At 36.2% G+C, this 15,565-nt stretch overlaps 1 protein-coding gene, 1 non-coding gene and 1 pseudogene across 2 annotated transcripts; all 3 read right to left on the minus strand.

Moving 5' to 3' along the window:
• Positions 1-18: 18 nt before the first annotated feature.
• On the minus strand, positions 19-6,393 carry LOC103838105 (annotated as a pseudogene).
• LOC117128738 lies at positions 4,904-5,007 on the minus strand. Its single transcript, XR_004452131.1, has one exon. It is a non-coding gene; the product is annotated as a small nucleolar RNA Z279/snoR105/snoR108 (small nucleolar RNA).
• Positions 6,394-7,319: 926 nt separating the features above from the next.
• Positions 7,320-9,652, minus strand: LOC103838104 (BTB/POZ domain-containing protein At1g63850). The gene is made up of 2 exons (XM_009114530.3): positions 8,670-9,652; positions 7,320-8,601 (listed from the first exon to the last, which is right to left on the minus strand). Exons 1-2 carry the CDS (start codon positions 9,339-9,341, stop codon positions 7,669-7,671), a joined length of 1,605 nt encoding a protein of 534 aa, XP_009112778.1. The 5' UTR covers positions 9,342-9,652; the 3' UTR covers positions 7,320-7,668.
• Positions 9,653-15,565: the final 5,913 nt, after the last annotated feature.

Below are 15,565 nucleotides of genomic sequence, written 5' to 3' on the forward strand. Positions count from 1 at the left end.
AATGATAATAAATATTTTAAAATATTTAATAACTTTTAGTGATAAAGCCTCTCAACTATTTTTGAATCGTAAAAAAACCCATCAATTAAGTTTTCAACATTATAAACCCTCAACTTATAAATCGTTAATGTATGTCACTCTCCGTCACGGTTTTTTAGAAGAAATGGTAACATATGTTAACGGAATTAAAGTTGAGGGTTAATTTCATAGGATTTTTAGTTGAGATTTTTTAACGATTCATCTTTAGTTGAAGGGTTTAAATACTAAAAACCCTTATTGTGAAAGTTATTGACTAAAAATCACTTACAAAAACACTTTTCAAGGGAGAAAAAGGCATCAGATTTAAAAATGTTAAACTAAAAGAAAAAATTGAGCTCATATCTGCTCCATCTCCATATCTTCTTGCTCATTGGCTCAGTTTGAAGCAGTTAGAAAAATTGAGCTCCACTTGTGTAGACCCGAAACAGCTAGCTAGGTACTCTTTGGAATGAATCGCAACCGCTTGCAGTTAGTTAGGACTATGAAATCCTCTCATGCTGGCTAATTCGGCTTACGTATACAGTCTTATATGCGACCACGAAATCCTCTCTACACTAAAAATTAAAAATCTATTGTCTTCTTCCTCCAAGCCAAGATCACAATGCAGCAGATGATGAAGCAGCAGAGTAGGAGACAACTCCAGAAACTTCTACGCGATTTTCCCTCGTTAACGTTTTCAGTTTCTTCTGCACCACATTCAATAGTCTCTAAGGCAGGGGTTTCTTCCGTCCACATCTGCGCGCCACATTCAGTAATCTCGAAGTTCGGTCCGCTATCCATTTTGAACAGTATCTCGCTGAGGACGCCAAGTGAATGGTCTTTTTGGTCCAAAACATAGAGAAATACGAACAGATGCTCATTGAAAGGTGAGCGAAAACTGAAGATATTGAGATTTTGTTGTAGACTTGGAAGTCGTAACATGGGCAGGAGCAGACGAATTTGTTCATGCGAAGACATATTATTTTTGGAAGGTTAGATCCTACCTTGTTCTTCGGAGAAATCACGACGCAAATCTTGAAAATTGCTGAAGCGTAAAGAGGCTTGTCACTACTCTCAGGAAGAATGGTCAGAGAATTTCCTTTGGCTCTGTGATTGAACTCTGCAGGTACTTCGTTTCCAGGTAAGCATGCCCACTCAGGTAACCTCGCCCACCCATTACTAGACCGAGTCCCCACATATTTTCGGCCGTCTAGAAATGATCTTTGGATTATCGATTTTCTTGCTTCTTGGCTCAGATTGAAGCACTTGGTGAAATTGAGTGCCACTTTTGTAGAGTGAAAACAGTTGGGTACTCTTTGGAGTGACTGGCAACCGTTCGCATTTAGTGTTATGAGTTCAGTAGAAACGATGTCTGGCAGTGATTGGAGTTTCTCGCATCTGGTAAGAAAAATATGTCTTAGGTTGAAAGACATGAAACTTGGGGTAAAGGTTCTTAATCGTAAGCATCCCACCATATTGACTGTTTCAATAGACATCAAGTTCAACCCCTCTGGAATTACTTCTAGGTTTATGCAGAACATCATCATCAGTTCCTGTAGTTTATGAAGATTTGAAATAGAGGATGGAATCTCTACCAAACTCATGCAGCCGCTCAGATCCAATAACTCGAGGTTCTTGGCATTTGAAAGATCTGGAACCTCTTTCAAATTCCCTGACCCTGACAAATTCATCTTCGTGAGATTTGTAAGCGGCTGAAAGTTGAAGAATTTACACACCAGATAAGTGAAGGAACTTGACAAAGACAAAGAGTGTAATTTTGGACAAATATATAAAAGACTAACCTGGGTTCCTTCCCAAAGCTTTTCTAGCTGGCTATGCTGCATATTGAGTTCCACAAGATATTCAGGGTGAAACGTAGGAGGGAGACACTTGCTTGGGTATGCCTTCCAATGTAGTAACCTCAGTCCATGTGGAAACTCCATTTCTTCTGGTATGTGCACTTCAACATTTTTATCAATTCTTCTTTTGTAGACTCTGAGGAATCGGAGATTACACATTCTTCTAAAGGTTTTCTTGCTTATAGACACTTTGCTGATTTCAGTTATATCAAAAGATATACCCATCACAGTACCAGTACCCTAGAAATTTTCCCCAGTATTGTTAGCACAACATGTGAGATTTTGTTATCCTTACAAAATGACTTTGTTTAAACTAAGTAAGCTTAACAAGAAAATATAGTATGCAGAATAATATTTCCCTCCGTTTTATTTTAATTGTTGTTCTAGGTTTATGCACACAAATTAAGAAAACATATGATTTGTAAATTTCCAAAATAAAAACACAATTACCTATACATCTAACCATATTTCAACCAATAGAAAAATAAAGTGGAGAATCCTATTAATAAATTTTGCATTGAAAGTTTGAAACTATAAAATGACATTTATTTTGAAACGAAAGTTTTTCCTACAACGACAATTAAATCGAAATGGATGGAGTATAAGTTTATGTTTAAAAAGTAAATTAATGAAGATCTTACTGTGTTAGATTGAAGGACATCACAAATCTCATAAGGGTCGATTAAGATGTGTCGTTTCCAAGGCTCTTGTCTTTTAATTTCTTGTGTACCCACTTGTTGTAGTAACTTGTGCATCTATATATCCCCGTTGGTAGATATACATATGAGAGATTTATCAACTAGGGTTTTCAACCCGTGTCTTTCATCTAAGTCAGCAAGCATGGCACTCAAATGGTCACACTTTGTATAGTTGAAGAAGACTGCAATGTATAGAAACAGAGCTCGATCTTTCTCATTTAAGCCATCATACCCGACCTTAAGTATTCTCTCGATATCTCGATCAAGACTAGTTTCTAGTCTATGCAGGACAACTTCCCACTCGTCCTCCTTCGTCTTGCGCAAAGATGAACCCACAACGCAGAGACCCAAGGGAAGATTACTGCAAAGCTCTGCTGCTCGTTCCGCAAGCGTCCCAAAACCATCAGGTGGAGAAATTTGTTTGAAAGCAGATAGACAAAAGATCCCAAGAGCTTCTTCACTAGATGGAAAAGCCACATTGTATACATTGTTGATACCATGTTGCTGCAAAAGCTCTTTATCTTCAGTTGTCACAATAATCCTACTTCCATCACCGAACCAAGAAATATCTCTAGCCAGTGCATCCAACTGCGCAAGATGATCCACATCATCGAGAATGATAAGAACCTTTTGGTTGCCTAGCCTTTCGTATATTACATTTAAGTGACTTATCTTGATTCTTTTTTGGTTCAAAATTTTCCTAAGTAGTTGTTCTTGTAAACGCAGCTTCAAGCCATGCTCATCACAATCAGTTCTCCTATAACTCCCCTTGACATTTCCCATAAAATATCTAAGCGGAAAAGAAAAAGAGAGTTGATTGAATAAAGCTCTCGCAATGGTAGTCTTACCAATGCCTGCCGGACCAGAGATTCCAACAATCATCGCTTCATTGTTTTCTAAATGTAACAAAGACTTCATTTTCCCCAAATGATCTTCAAGTCCCACCATGCCATCAAAATCCCTTGACAATGACGCATTTAGTTTGTTCGAAACATCGGTGGCAATTTTCTCAATCATATCCGCTTCATTTACCCTAAAAATGAGAAAAAAAAAATCATTATATCCATCATGTCTATATGGCTAAGTGTAAACTTTAAGCCGAGTTTTGTAGCATAACAGCCGACCAGTTCAAGGAGTGTTCTCCTTCTATGTTGGCTACATATGTCAAAGCTTTACTCCAACTCTGTATCTCCGTCTCCGTTTTCCCTTGGCAAGTTTCCTTGAAAGCCTTCCCAAATCCTCCGATTTGCTTCCTCACATCAGATGGGTTCACTTTGTAGAAAACCGTCATCACTATCTGTCCGGTTGCCTTGCAATCCAAAATCTCCACCAGCTCGTTCAAGCACCAACTCGAAGAAGCATAGTTCTGGGAGAGCACCACAATCGAGATTCTTGATTCTTGTATTGCCCGAGTGAGCTCGGGTTTGATGGTCTGGCTTCTCTCGATCTCTTGATCATTGAACGTTATGATTCCATTGCGTTCGAACTGTTTGCGTAAGTGACTGAGATATGAACTGCGGACGTCAGGCCCGTGGAAGCTTAAGAATACGTTATATCTCCAGCTACGCGAAGATGAAAGAGCCATGAGAGACTAGAGATATGAGAGTAAAGAAAGGTTGAAGAAAATGAGTACACAATACAATACAATGAGGGTAGGAATTTCAAAAGAGATTATTGGTTTTTGAAGACTTTCGGTCCCTATGATAATGTGTGCAATGACGCAGAACGCATGATGAAAGGAGAAATTTCAAAAGAGATTATATTCTCTTTTTCTTTTTTAACATCACGAAACTGTATTATCAAATTTCAAGAAACTACGACAACCATCATGTTTCTTAGTCAACCTTGACGTTTAAACAAAGTGAATAGAAAAATGGATCATTTTCTTATATTCTAGAGAGCCAAAAAAAAAATATAATATAGATCCTTGTATTTTGTTTTTTAATTTAACAATTTTTTCTATTTAAATAGAAATCATAAAATTATTATAAATATTGTGAAATTTATTGACTAATAATCACTTACAAAAACTATTTTCAAGGGGAAATAGGCATCAGCATTAAAAATGTTAAACTCAAAGAAAACAGATTTAAAATACAAAAATTTAAAAGACAAAAGTTATTAATTCAGGACTAAGTGGTTTTGGCCTAATGTTAAGGGCTCACAGCTGTAAGTATCGCCGTAGATTCGATTTTCCTTGACCACTCGGGGCATCTTAAGTGATAAGAAAACGTGGATCATGCGGGTTTCTGGTGATTAGTCCTTAGACCTAAAAAACTTTTAGGATTACACCACCGTTATAAAAAAAAAGGTTATTATTTCAGAAGAGGGATCAGATGGTACGACCATGGAGAGCGCTCAATTGTCGTAACAGGCTGAGCGAAACACTCTTCTCGCATTATTAGCGAGTTATTAACCACTCATCACTTCCCTTTTAACTTGCAAGGATCATGCTTTAAAACTAATTCAACTCTAATCCTTTTATACCCAACTAATCATTCCCTCATTTCCCCAACTAGTTGATGTGGAACAACTCTCAGTTTCTTTCTTCTTTATCAAACTAATTTCCTGATGTGGGACAACTTTCAATTTTTTTTTTCCGAATGAATGTGAAATTATTCAAACAAGACTTTTGTTACATCTATTGCTTCTTTTTTGAGAAATTTCTATAGTTTAAAGAATGTAAAAGGAATCTAAGAAAGAATGAAATAAATGCTCTAAGTGTTCATCCTTGAAGCAAACCACCTTGACTATAAAACTGTCTTTTGAACCACTCTAGTTTTTCTGATTACAAAAAACTGTCTTTTGGGTACATGTTTTGACTATCTACTTTCTCTTACACTTGTGTCATGGAATTTGCAGCTAGGAGAGCTGGCACTTCCTTTCCCTGCTTAATAGCTGCTAAGATCGGAGCTAATGGCACCCTTACCAATGAATCTGGTAAAGCAGAGGTATGAAAAATGTATTGATAAATACCTTTTCCCATTGAGTTCATGCGTTTATTAATGTGCAAGTTTTGGAGATGTGAAAAGCGTTTGTAAACTTAACAAGCTCAACTGTAGTGTAATCTTATACCATTTTTCACTTTCGTCAACTTAACAACTGCCAGATAAATATTTGTTATCTACGTTATTATGCGTATACGTTTGTTTGTCTCCAAGATATTTGTTTTATGGGGTTTGGACTACCATCTTCATGAGGTATTAACATTGCTACAATATAAGATATACTGTGTTAACTCTTTGCTTAAAGTCAAACATGTCTATCCCGAAGATCAACCAAGAGCTTTTTGAATTTTACGGTGCTGTTCATTTGCTCACCCAGATGATCCATCTACGTGAAGCTGCAAATCAATGTTCGTTTTGTACATTATAATGTTACATCCAGATGAATTATCCAGCTGAATTTTTAAAAACTCATCTCAAATTTTGACCCAAATAAAGGTGAGTCTTGATGATGTATCTGGATGCAGGTGCATCTAGTTCAGTCCAAAATGATAAATGACAAAAATAACTTTTTTAAATCAAAATATTATTTTCAAACCGTAAATTCTATTTTTTTTTGCAAATACATGTTCCGCTAGAACCAAAAAATACATTTTTCCGCAAAAACTGAAAAACACACTTTCCTGCCAAAACCGGAAAATGCATTTTTTTCCTCGAAAACCGCAAAACGCATTTTCCATAAAAACCCACTTTTCAGGCAAAGCAGTAAAATCACACTTTTCGGCCAAAACCGGAAAACACTTTTTCCCGCCAAAACCGAAATAATGCATTTTCCCGCCAAAACCCAGAAACGCATGTTCCCGCCAAACCCCCCAAAAAGCATTTTCCGGCCAAAACCCAAAAAAACATTTTCTCGCCGAAACCCAAAAAATACAATTTTCCCGCGAAAATCGGAAAAATGCATTTTCTCCCCAAAACCTGAAAAACGCATTTTCCCATGAAAACCGGAAAAATACATTTACCCGTCAAAACTGGAAAACCACATGTTCCAGCCAAAACCGAAAAAACGCAATTTTCCCGCCAAAACTGGAAAAACGCATTTTCCCGCCAAAACCGAAAAAAATATTTTCCCGCCAAAACCGGAAAATGTATTTTCCCACCAAAATCGAAATACGTATTTTCCCGCCAAAACCAGAAAAACGTATTTTCCACCAAACCCATAAAAACGTATTTTCCGCCAAAACCGTAAAAATGCTATTTTTTCGCCGGGACATAAAAAAATATATTTTAGTCATTTTATTAACAAGTTCACCTGGATGGAGATACAAGTTAAAAAAAAAAAATGAACACTGCATTCAGATGATTCATCTGGATACATGGACGAAATGAAGAAACGAACAACACCCAGATGAAACATCTCGATAAGATATCTAGATAGACCATCTGTCTTCCTTCCAGATGTACAAACGAACAGGGCGTACATTTTCTTGTATATACACATCTGTAGTATACCCTTTGTTTCTTCAGGTAGTCACTGTTTTTGATGTCCATATCAGGCATAACGTTGTTAATGAAGATATTAGCTTCAAGACCATACTTGAGATTGAAAACATTTGCTAATGTTCTTTCTGTTATGGCATGATACCTTCGAGTCTTTGTTTATGTACTTACTACAAACTTAAAAATGTCCTCAAATGGTGATTTTCAACATCATTTTAGTAGTACGAAACAAGAAGACAAAGAACCTCATCTAGATGCGTGATAAATTGACCAAGATTATAATCAGAATTAAAACCGTAACAAAAGCAGAGAAAGCATAGAGAAGGGTTCGACTTCGAAGTTACTTTTCAGATACATTGGAGATTAAGAAAACTTAAGAGAGAGATGTACAAAAACGAGCTCTGCTTGAATCAAAATGAAAATTAATTCCAACGATCATGTTCATGCAAAAACTAATTCTAATCGTGATCGATGTATTAAGCCGATAAAGCTTGCACACCTCCCTCCATTCATCATTCCCCAATCCCGAGTTCAAGACCTCAGATTACCTTCTCTTTTGGATTTGGATTCATCTTCTTCCCCATTGTCTGATCCTTAAGAAACAAGGCAAAGGTAGACGTGGAATAAACACATGGTTTAACATATCTCTCAAGAGTTATCAGTGGCTGAAGCTATGATTCTTAGCCGAGCAGGCTCCTCCTGACTCTGTTCTTTCCTTCTCCAGAACGCCCGTCTCCACCAAACTTCAAAGCCTCTCTGGATATTAGGACAGTCGTTCGAGTTCAAGAACCGATCAAACCACGCCAAGAAAAACTCTTGCTGCCAAGCAAGAGGAAGAGTGAGAATGGTATTGCTCAAACCATCCTCCACTAAATACCGATCCAGCCCTTTCGACGCCCTCTTCATCCACGCGAAATCGTCATAGAAAGGTGTCAACCAGTTCCTCAGCAACAAACACCTCACTTCCTTCGGTGTCAGAATCTGCCCCTTTCCAATCCCAACAAAGATCCTCGCCGTCACTCTGCTAATCTCAAACCTATGAACAACGGGAACCTTACCGTGCACGTCAGACAGCTCAGAGAGAGAAGCCCACATCACAAGAAAATCCTCTGCTATCTGTCTATCGATCAAAATATCCAAAATCCAATGCAGGTTATCCGCTTGTCTCGCTATCTGATCCACATTCTCCAAATCAGACTCCGCCGCTTGTAGAAACTGACGCTTGAGCTTATGCAAACACCCGTCACAAGCCAAATACAAAGACTCTTTCCTAAGATCATTACCAGACGAGTTCTCTCTAAGCATTTTCGAAACAAGGGTCTTCATATCACGCCTCGCCTTCTCGTCTTTCCCCTCGAGAACTATATGCAAAAGATTCAGAAGCACCTCATCGTTGCTGCCATTGTTGTGACTAGCTTCTACAGAAACCCTTCTCAAAACTTCTGTTGCTCCTACGTTCTCAAGGTGAAGCTCAGACAACAAAGAAGCAATCCTGCACTCTTCATCTTCCGACCACGGTGCTGCTTCCAAATACTCCAGACACGACAGCACTCCAGCATCAAACCCAATAGCAGCCGAAACCTGAACAGAAACAACACTCTGAGATTTCAAGATTCCAATCTTTTCATTAAATAGTTTTTAACAAATACCTTCAAGATACCAAGAACTCTAGACACGTCCTGCCTCATCATCTTCTTCCTTAGGTCCCTACAGTACATTAACATCAACGTCTCTATATAAACCTCCACGTCATCACAATCCGAGATCTCGACAATGTAGGGAGACGACGACGGCGCCATCTGCTGCTGCTTGGACCATCGATCAGATAACTTCACAGCGAAGAACCTACTGTGAGCAACGAGAATCTGCCTATGCACGCACATCGTGATGCTAATCCCGTCTTTAGAGGACAGAGTGAGCTTCACGTCGCTCGAAGCCGGGTCGTTGAACTGGTTCCCGGGGCTCCGAGTCATTAAAAGATTCGATATCCGCTGCATTGCGAGCGCCTGCTTGTCCTGAGCCGAGATGACGAGGTGGCTCCCGTTCGTCGTCCTCGTCCTCGAGGAAGACGGAAGCGCGAGGTTCTGGATCTGAACCGGAGATCCGGCTTCGCTGGACATCATCTCGAATAGCGTCGGGCTCGCTCGTGATGACTTGTCGAGCATCGCCGGAGGAGGAGGAGGAGGAGACATCGGATTGAGAAGGCCCGCCGTTAAAGCGGAGTTGAACTTCGTGAAGCTCGAGGGGATTGATGAGTCTCGCGGCGAGCTGTAACCGTTCGCCGCCGTGGAAGTAGTCGTCGTCGTTGTAGAGAAGTCCATAGGTTAGGATTTAAAACCGGGTCGGGTCGGGTCGGGTCAAAATCTCAGGTTCAAACTAGAGAGACACTGGCGATGGTATCACTGCGGAAGGAGCATAAAAGACTGAACCCGGGTCGGGTTATCGGGTCGGGTTATCGGGTCGGGTCAAAATCTCGGGCTCAAACGAGAGAGTGGCGATGCTATCACTGCAGAAGGAGGATAAAGACGGAAACCGGGTCGGGTTTTCGGGTTTTCGGGTTAAACCGGGTTTTAACGGACCCTGACCGGAGATTTTGGAGGTAGTTGCTCGAGTCTCGTGAATGTAATTGATGCCATGAGGTGTCGACAGTGCCAGAAGTTAATAAATGCGCATCGCTTAGATTTTAGTGCTGATTTTTTTATTTTACAATTATTATATTTACTTCTCTGTGGTTTTTATCGATGGGTTTATCGTCATCACTGTCGATATTATTGGCCTTTGGTATTAACAAAGATGCTCGTTTTTTCTCGAATTTATCATTATCCCGTTAAAATCTGAAATGTTTTATTATTGTTTTCTTAATTTGTTACTTTCTTAAAAGAAGAAAACGATGTAATTTATTGATAAAACTCGAAAAGTAAATTGTTTTGCTTGTCGAGAAGCGATTAAATTTTTTCAACGACATTTTGTTTGTAGTGTGGGCCAAAGCCCAAAGGACTCATGAGCCACGACACTGTGATGGCGACTTTTATTTTGGAGGTTGCAAGGTACAATGTGTGGAGACCATCATTCACTACACTATCATCAATCTTTTTTTGTTTCATTCCATTTCAGTAGCCCTTTTCTAAGATTTAATCATATTTTATGTTTACTAATCATTAGATAGTTTGATTTAAAAAGTTTCTGGATCATTAACTAATCAATGTATAAATCAAAGAAAGGGATGTAACACTAACATCTACAATATAGGGATAGTGATAACATTACAGTTTTTAACTCACTTACGTATTTAACTTTCCTTATGGTTTTTCTGAAAAACGTTTGTAAATATGTTGTTCTGTTATAGTATACTCTGATGTATGATTCTGCTACATTTGATCATCTTGTAATCAATATAGTTAAATAACTTGGCAGAAAATTTCATAACTTTAGAATATGGTTGTGACTTGTGAATGTATTTATATGAATTGTTTCTTGAATTGAGGCTTACGAAGATTGATTTTAGACTTGTTATGGGTTCAGAAATTTGGATATTCATACCCTCGTAAGGCGAGTGTAATCAAGCATTAAATCCCATATATTATGGTTGTATTGTATTCCTACTATGACTAGTGGGCTCTTCTAACATGTGACCCAATTTAATTATGTCATAGGTGTATATTTAGCTGAATTAATTAGTTTTTTTTTTACGAATGTAAAATTTATTCAAATAAAAAAAAAATTACATCATGTGTGGTATGGTTGTCATTGTTCTAGTATGAATAGAAATGAGAAAAGGTTGAGCCTAAAGTAGTTTGCTAGGACTGTCGGGAAGCAAACCAAGCTATCATAACCTTATCAAAGCGGGTTCGTCTTCCTCTGATGAGTGACGGATCCTTTTCGAACCAGTTTGTAGATGAAACCAAAGATCATAGTCGCACTGTCGCAGACTGATGATTTTTGCCATGCTGCGTCTAATTCTCTCCCTCCGTATCAAATGTACAGCTGCTTGAAACACATATCGTAACAGAAACATATGTGTCTTATCTCTTACTCCATTAACCAGAGCTTTCATAATTATGTACCAAGAACATGAATAGCTTGTTCGAAGAATACTCCTGGAGAGATTACTCCATTTTTCTTCCGAGAAAGGGCAGCAAAAAACAAATGTTCTAGCGTTTTAAGTGGATGGGAACAAAGTATGCATATTGTGTCTGCCTGCGCATTCTATTTCAGAACACGATCACCAGTACAGCCAGCCTGTTATGCATCACTATCCAAGACAGGACATAGAACTTTGGAGTATCACTAGGAAACCATATGCATTTGTGCTAGTAAACTTCAGGCGATATGAGTCTCGTCATCTGCCATGTCTGACCTGTTTTAAAACTTGGTTTGAAATTATCACCCTCTCCTCTCCAAATTTTAATATCCTTAGAATGCGTGTGCATTCTCAGATGCATAATTTCCTTTTCACTAATACCAGCTTCTCCATGCAATGGCTGCGACAACGATAAGTCTACACTGCATTTCCACCGTGGCATCAATATATATTCCAAGGTCGATGCATCCACGAAGGTCCGTGAGTTCAATTAATTAATTCAAAGAAGACTAATCATCGAACCAAAATGAAGTAATTAATCAGTTTTATATATAAACAATGTAAGAATTTGATTTTGAAGAATATTAAAAAAAAAAATAATAATAGACAAAGATCATGTGATGAAAATCAAAAAGACAAGAAATGGAGCTTTTTTTTCTTTTTCTTAAGGACACAGGTGAAATTAACAACCAACATTACAGATTTAAAACTATATCATCAGGTCATATTTTAAAATTTACATGTTTGGTGGGATAAAAATATGGTTTAATGAAAAAGTAATTTGTCACTTTGCGTAGACATAGCCGGTTAAGATAATCGATCCCACTGGAGGCTATATTAACCATATGTAGTTTCAAAACAAACTAAAATATTATATACTGTATAGTATATACTATCTTATAGTTATGTAGTTTTTTTGTGCTAAATCTTATAGTGATGTAGTTGACACTTGACAGGAAAAAAGTATTACACTAGAAAACTTCTATTAAACGACACAAATTCATTTTGAATTTAATTTTTAAACATTTATACTAGTATAGCAGATCTACTATACAGCTAAATATATGCATGCATATATCTATAGTATTTTACCTAATATTATAAGGAGATTTAGTAGTAAAACCCCTCAACTAAAAATGGATCGAAAATAACCTTTCAACTAAAAATTTGATGAAAAAAATCTTCAATTTTAATTCTGTTAGTGTTTTTCGATAGCCTCCGTCTAAAATATCATGACGGAAGATGACAGATATTAGAAAAATTAAAGTTAGTTAAAGGTTCTTTGACGGAGAGTTTTGTTTTTACGATTTATTTTTAATTGGAAAATTTTATTACTAAAAATCCATATTAAAACAAACAAAGAAAACAAGAAGACATTAGTTTGGGGAAAAGGTACAAACTACAAAGAGTAACGTGAATGGAGAGCACGTTAGTTTGCCTGGTACAAGGAGAGACAATAGATTCGCTGCTTCAGGTCTTGTATTAGCTAGCTGTCTTTGTACTATTTCGGTAATAACTCTTTTATATTTTCAACTATTTGTTATTAAAAGTGTTACTATATATACCAGTTTACTCGATAATATATATATATATATATATATATATATATATAATGGTTTGATAAAAAATAAGATAAATATAAATATAATCCATTGTGAATTTCAAATTTAATTGGTGGCTGTGCTTGTCGTGGTTGGATAAATGCATCTACAGACTACAGCAAATATATATCATAATTTTTAGTGGTTTTGTATTGATCTCCCTAACTTGCTATTATATAGAAAATTAGCTTTCCGTTTACCTTTGAATTCACACCTTTTGCTATTATAAGTTCGAAAAATGGTAGTGTATTAGTTATTTTATCAACACGAAGTATTATATAACTGCATAAAATTAGTTAGCATTTAATAGTTATTACATGTTTTTAAAAACTTAAGTTATTACATGTTACAGTTTACAGTTATGTTTGTTTCTTTGAGAAAGGACCATTTTCAGTACAGTTTGTTGCATTGTTTCTTTGTATAATTAATCCCCTATGATTTTGATACAACCCAGTATGTTATATCTCAATTAACAGAAACAAATTTTACCTACATATTCGTTATGCAGTTACTAATAGTAGATGTATTAAGTGTCCCTCGCCATACATGATTTGCGTATTCACAGAGGCAAAGGTATGGTCTGACAAATACGGATGATAAATTATTATGTATAAATGTGACTGCCAATAAAAAAAGGAAATTAATTTTTTTCATTTTCTTCCTAGCGAAAAGGAAAAGAGTAGGCTTTCAAAAAGAAAAAGCGTGGTCCAAGTCAGTCAGTCTACATGACCAATCATTAACATAGTGTGACTTGTTCACATTTGAGAACTAAATACAGAAGTAACAAAAATAAGGGAAAACATGCTATTTCTCCACGAGAAGTATCGTATCCTCCCATATGTCTCTCAAATTATGACCTCATTCCAGATGTCTCTGAAATAAAAGTTCGAAATCTATTTATCCATGAAAGTATATCATAACTCTTATATATCCCTGAAATAAAAGTTCGAAAGCCATAACCCCATAAAATTAAATTACTCGGTTTAAACCAATAAACTAAAACCATTTTGGTTAATTAAACCAGTTTTAGATCAATAAAGACCTCGTTAAGATCAGACTACACCTATAAACTGAAACTGTTTTGGTTAATTGATCTGATCATGGTTTATAATTTGTGGTTTGATTGATTTAATCTGATCTTAACCGGGTTTTTATTGATCTAAAACTGTTTTAATTAACTAAAACGGTTTTAGTTTATTGGTTTAAACCGAGTAATTTAATTTTATGGGATTATGGCTTTCGAACTTTTATTTCGGAGATATATAAGAGTTATGATATACTTTCATGGATAAATAGCTTTCGAACTTTTATTTCGGAGACATATAGGATGAAGTCATAGTTTAGGAGACATATGGGAGGATACAATACTTCTCGTGGAGAAATAGCACGTTTTCCCCAAAAATAACAACAAAGAGCTCCATTTTATTTTTTATTTTCATTCTAGGAAGAACTCAAAAATCTTAAAAAGCAAGCAAAAATCAGGTGTGTTTACTATTACTAAACCAACAATATACCTGCGCAAGTATAAAATTGAACTAAAATCAAATGAGTTTTAACCGGTTAAATATGGAATCATTAACATAGTGTGATTAGTTGGTCGCTTACTGACAAAACGACAGTGTCTGACATGCAAAACTGGAATGAACTTTGTAGCTATCCATTGAATTAGCAGACAAGTTTCGAGTTAAAGATGTTTAACTCTACTTTTAAAACTTAAAAGCAAAATTCTTTTAATATTTGTTTACTGTCCCCCCTTTCTTATAATAGTTTAAGTTCTGCAAAGCATGTTGCCTCTACAGTAATCTCCGTACATTACCAATACAGCAAGTCTCTATATGTATAGTAAACTTTTATGTTTTACATATAGATACTACGACAGTGCATATCATATCTTTAACATTTTACGAACCACTCCATTTGTTCAAGCCAAGGCTGATTATTGCAAATATTATACTGTAACTGATGTTTTAAAATCATATTTTAATTGATTATTATGAACTTACGTAACATACATACGAGAGAAACTTAGGGTTTTGATCATAATCCAATATATATAAAGAGTATATATCACTAGCCAGTAGCACGCTCGTTAAGGGTTTCAAAAAAAAAACTCTCTGGCTCAAAGTTTGAAATTTGCACTTAGGGTTTTGATCATAGTCCGATCTATAAAGGGCCCGAAGCTTAATTCCAACAAGTTTGAACGTAAAACTACGTTGTAATTTATCTACTTTCCCAAATTTAAAGTTTTGATATTTCCATGTAAATTGAAAAAAGAAGAGGTAAACAAAAGAAACGTATTAGTATGCTTAAAATGGGTCAAACTTTCACACGCCCACGCATCAAAGATTTATCAAAGATCGTTAAATCTTTATAGACATCTGAACGGTTTGACAAACTAAATCCAAACAGAACCTTGGATGTAAATATGTAATTATCTTAACTTTTTGAACAAAACTCTTTTGTAACATTAACCAAATTACATAAATAATTCAAATTAGAATGTTTCTCTCTTTAATAACTTAAGAGAGGTTATTTTCCCCTTAACATTCTTAAACGAATTTGGTTGTTAAATTAATTGTCCAGACAGAGGGAATTAATCTTTGCTGGGTTCAGCTGGCCTTTCTGTTAATATATATCTAATAACGCCAAGAACTGACAGTTAGTGAAATTAATATAGTAGACACTTTTTAATTATTCTATAAACTCATCTTTCTATATAATATTCACATGAATGTGTTGTAATCTTGATCTGCTTAAATGTATGTGGGAGACAAAGAGTCTGATGATTTTTGTACTCTCATACCTTTAAACATGTGGTGAACTCAAATTTTCCAAAGTACATTTTTAAAATGTTGACTAAACA

Source organism: Brassica rapa, chromosome A09, assembly GCF_000309985.2.
Source record: "Brassica rapa cultivar Chiifu-401-42 chromosome A09, CAAS_Brap_v3.01, whole genome shotgun sequence".
Taxonomy (NCBI): Eukaryota; Viridiplantae; Streptophyta; class Magnoliopsida; order Brassicales; family Brassicaceae; genus Brassica; species Brassica rapa.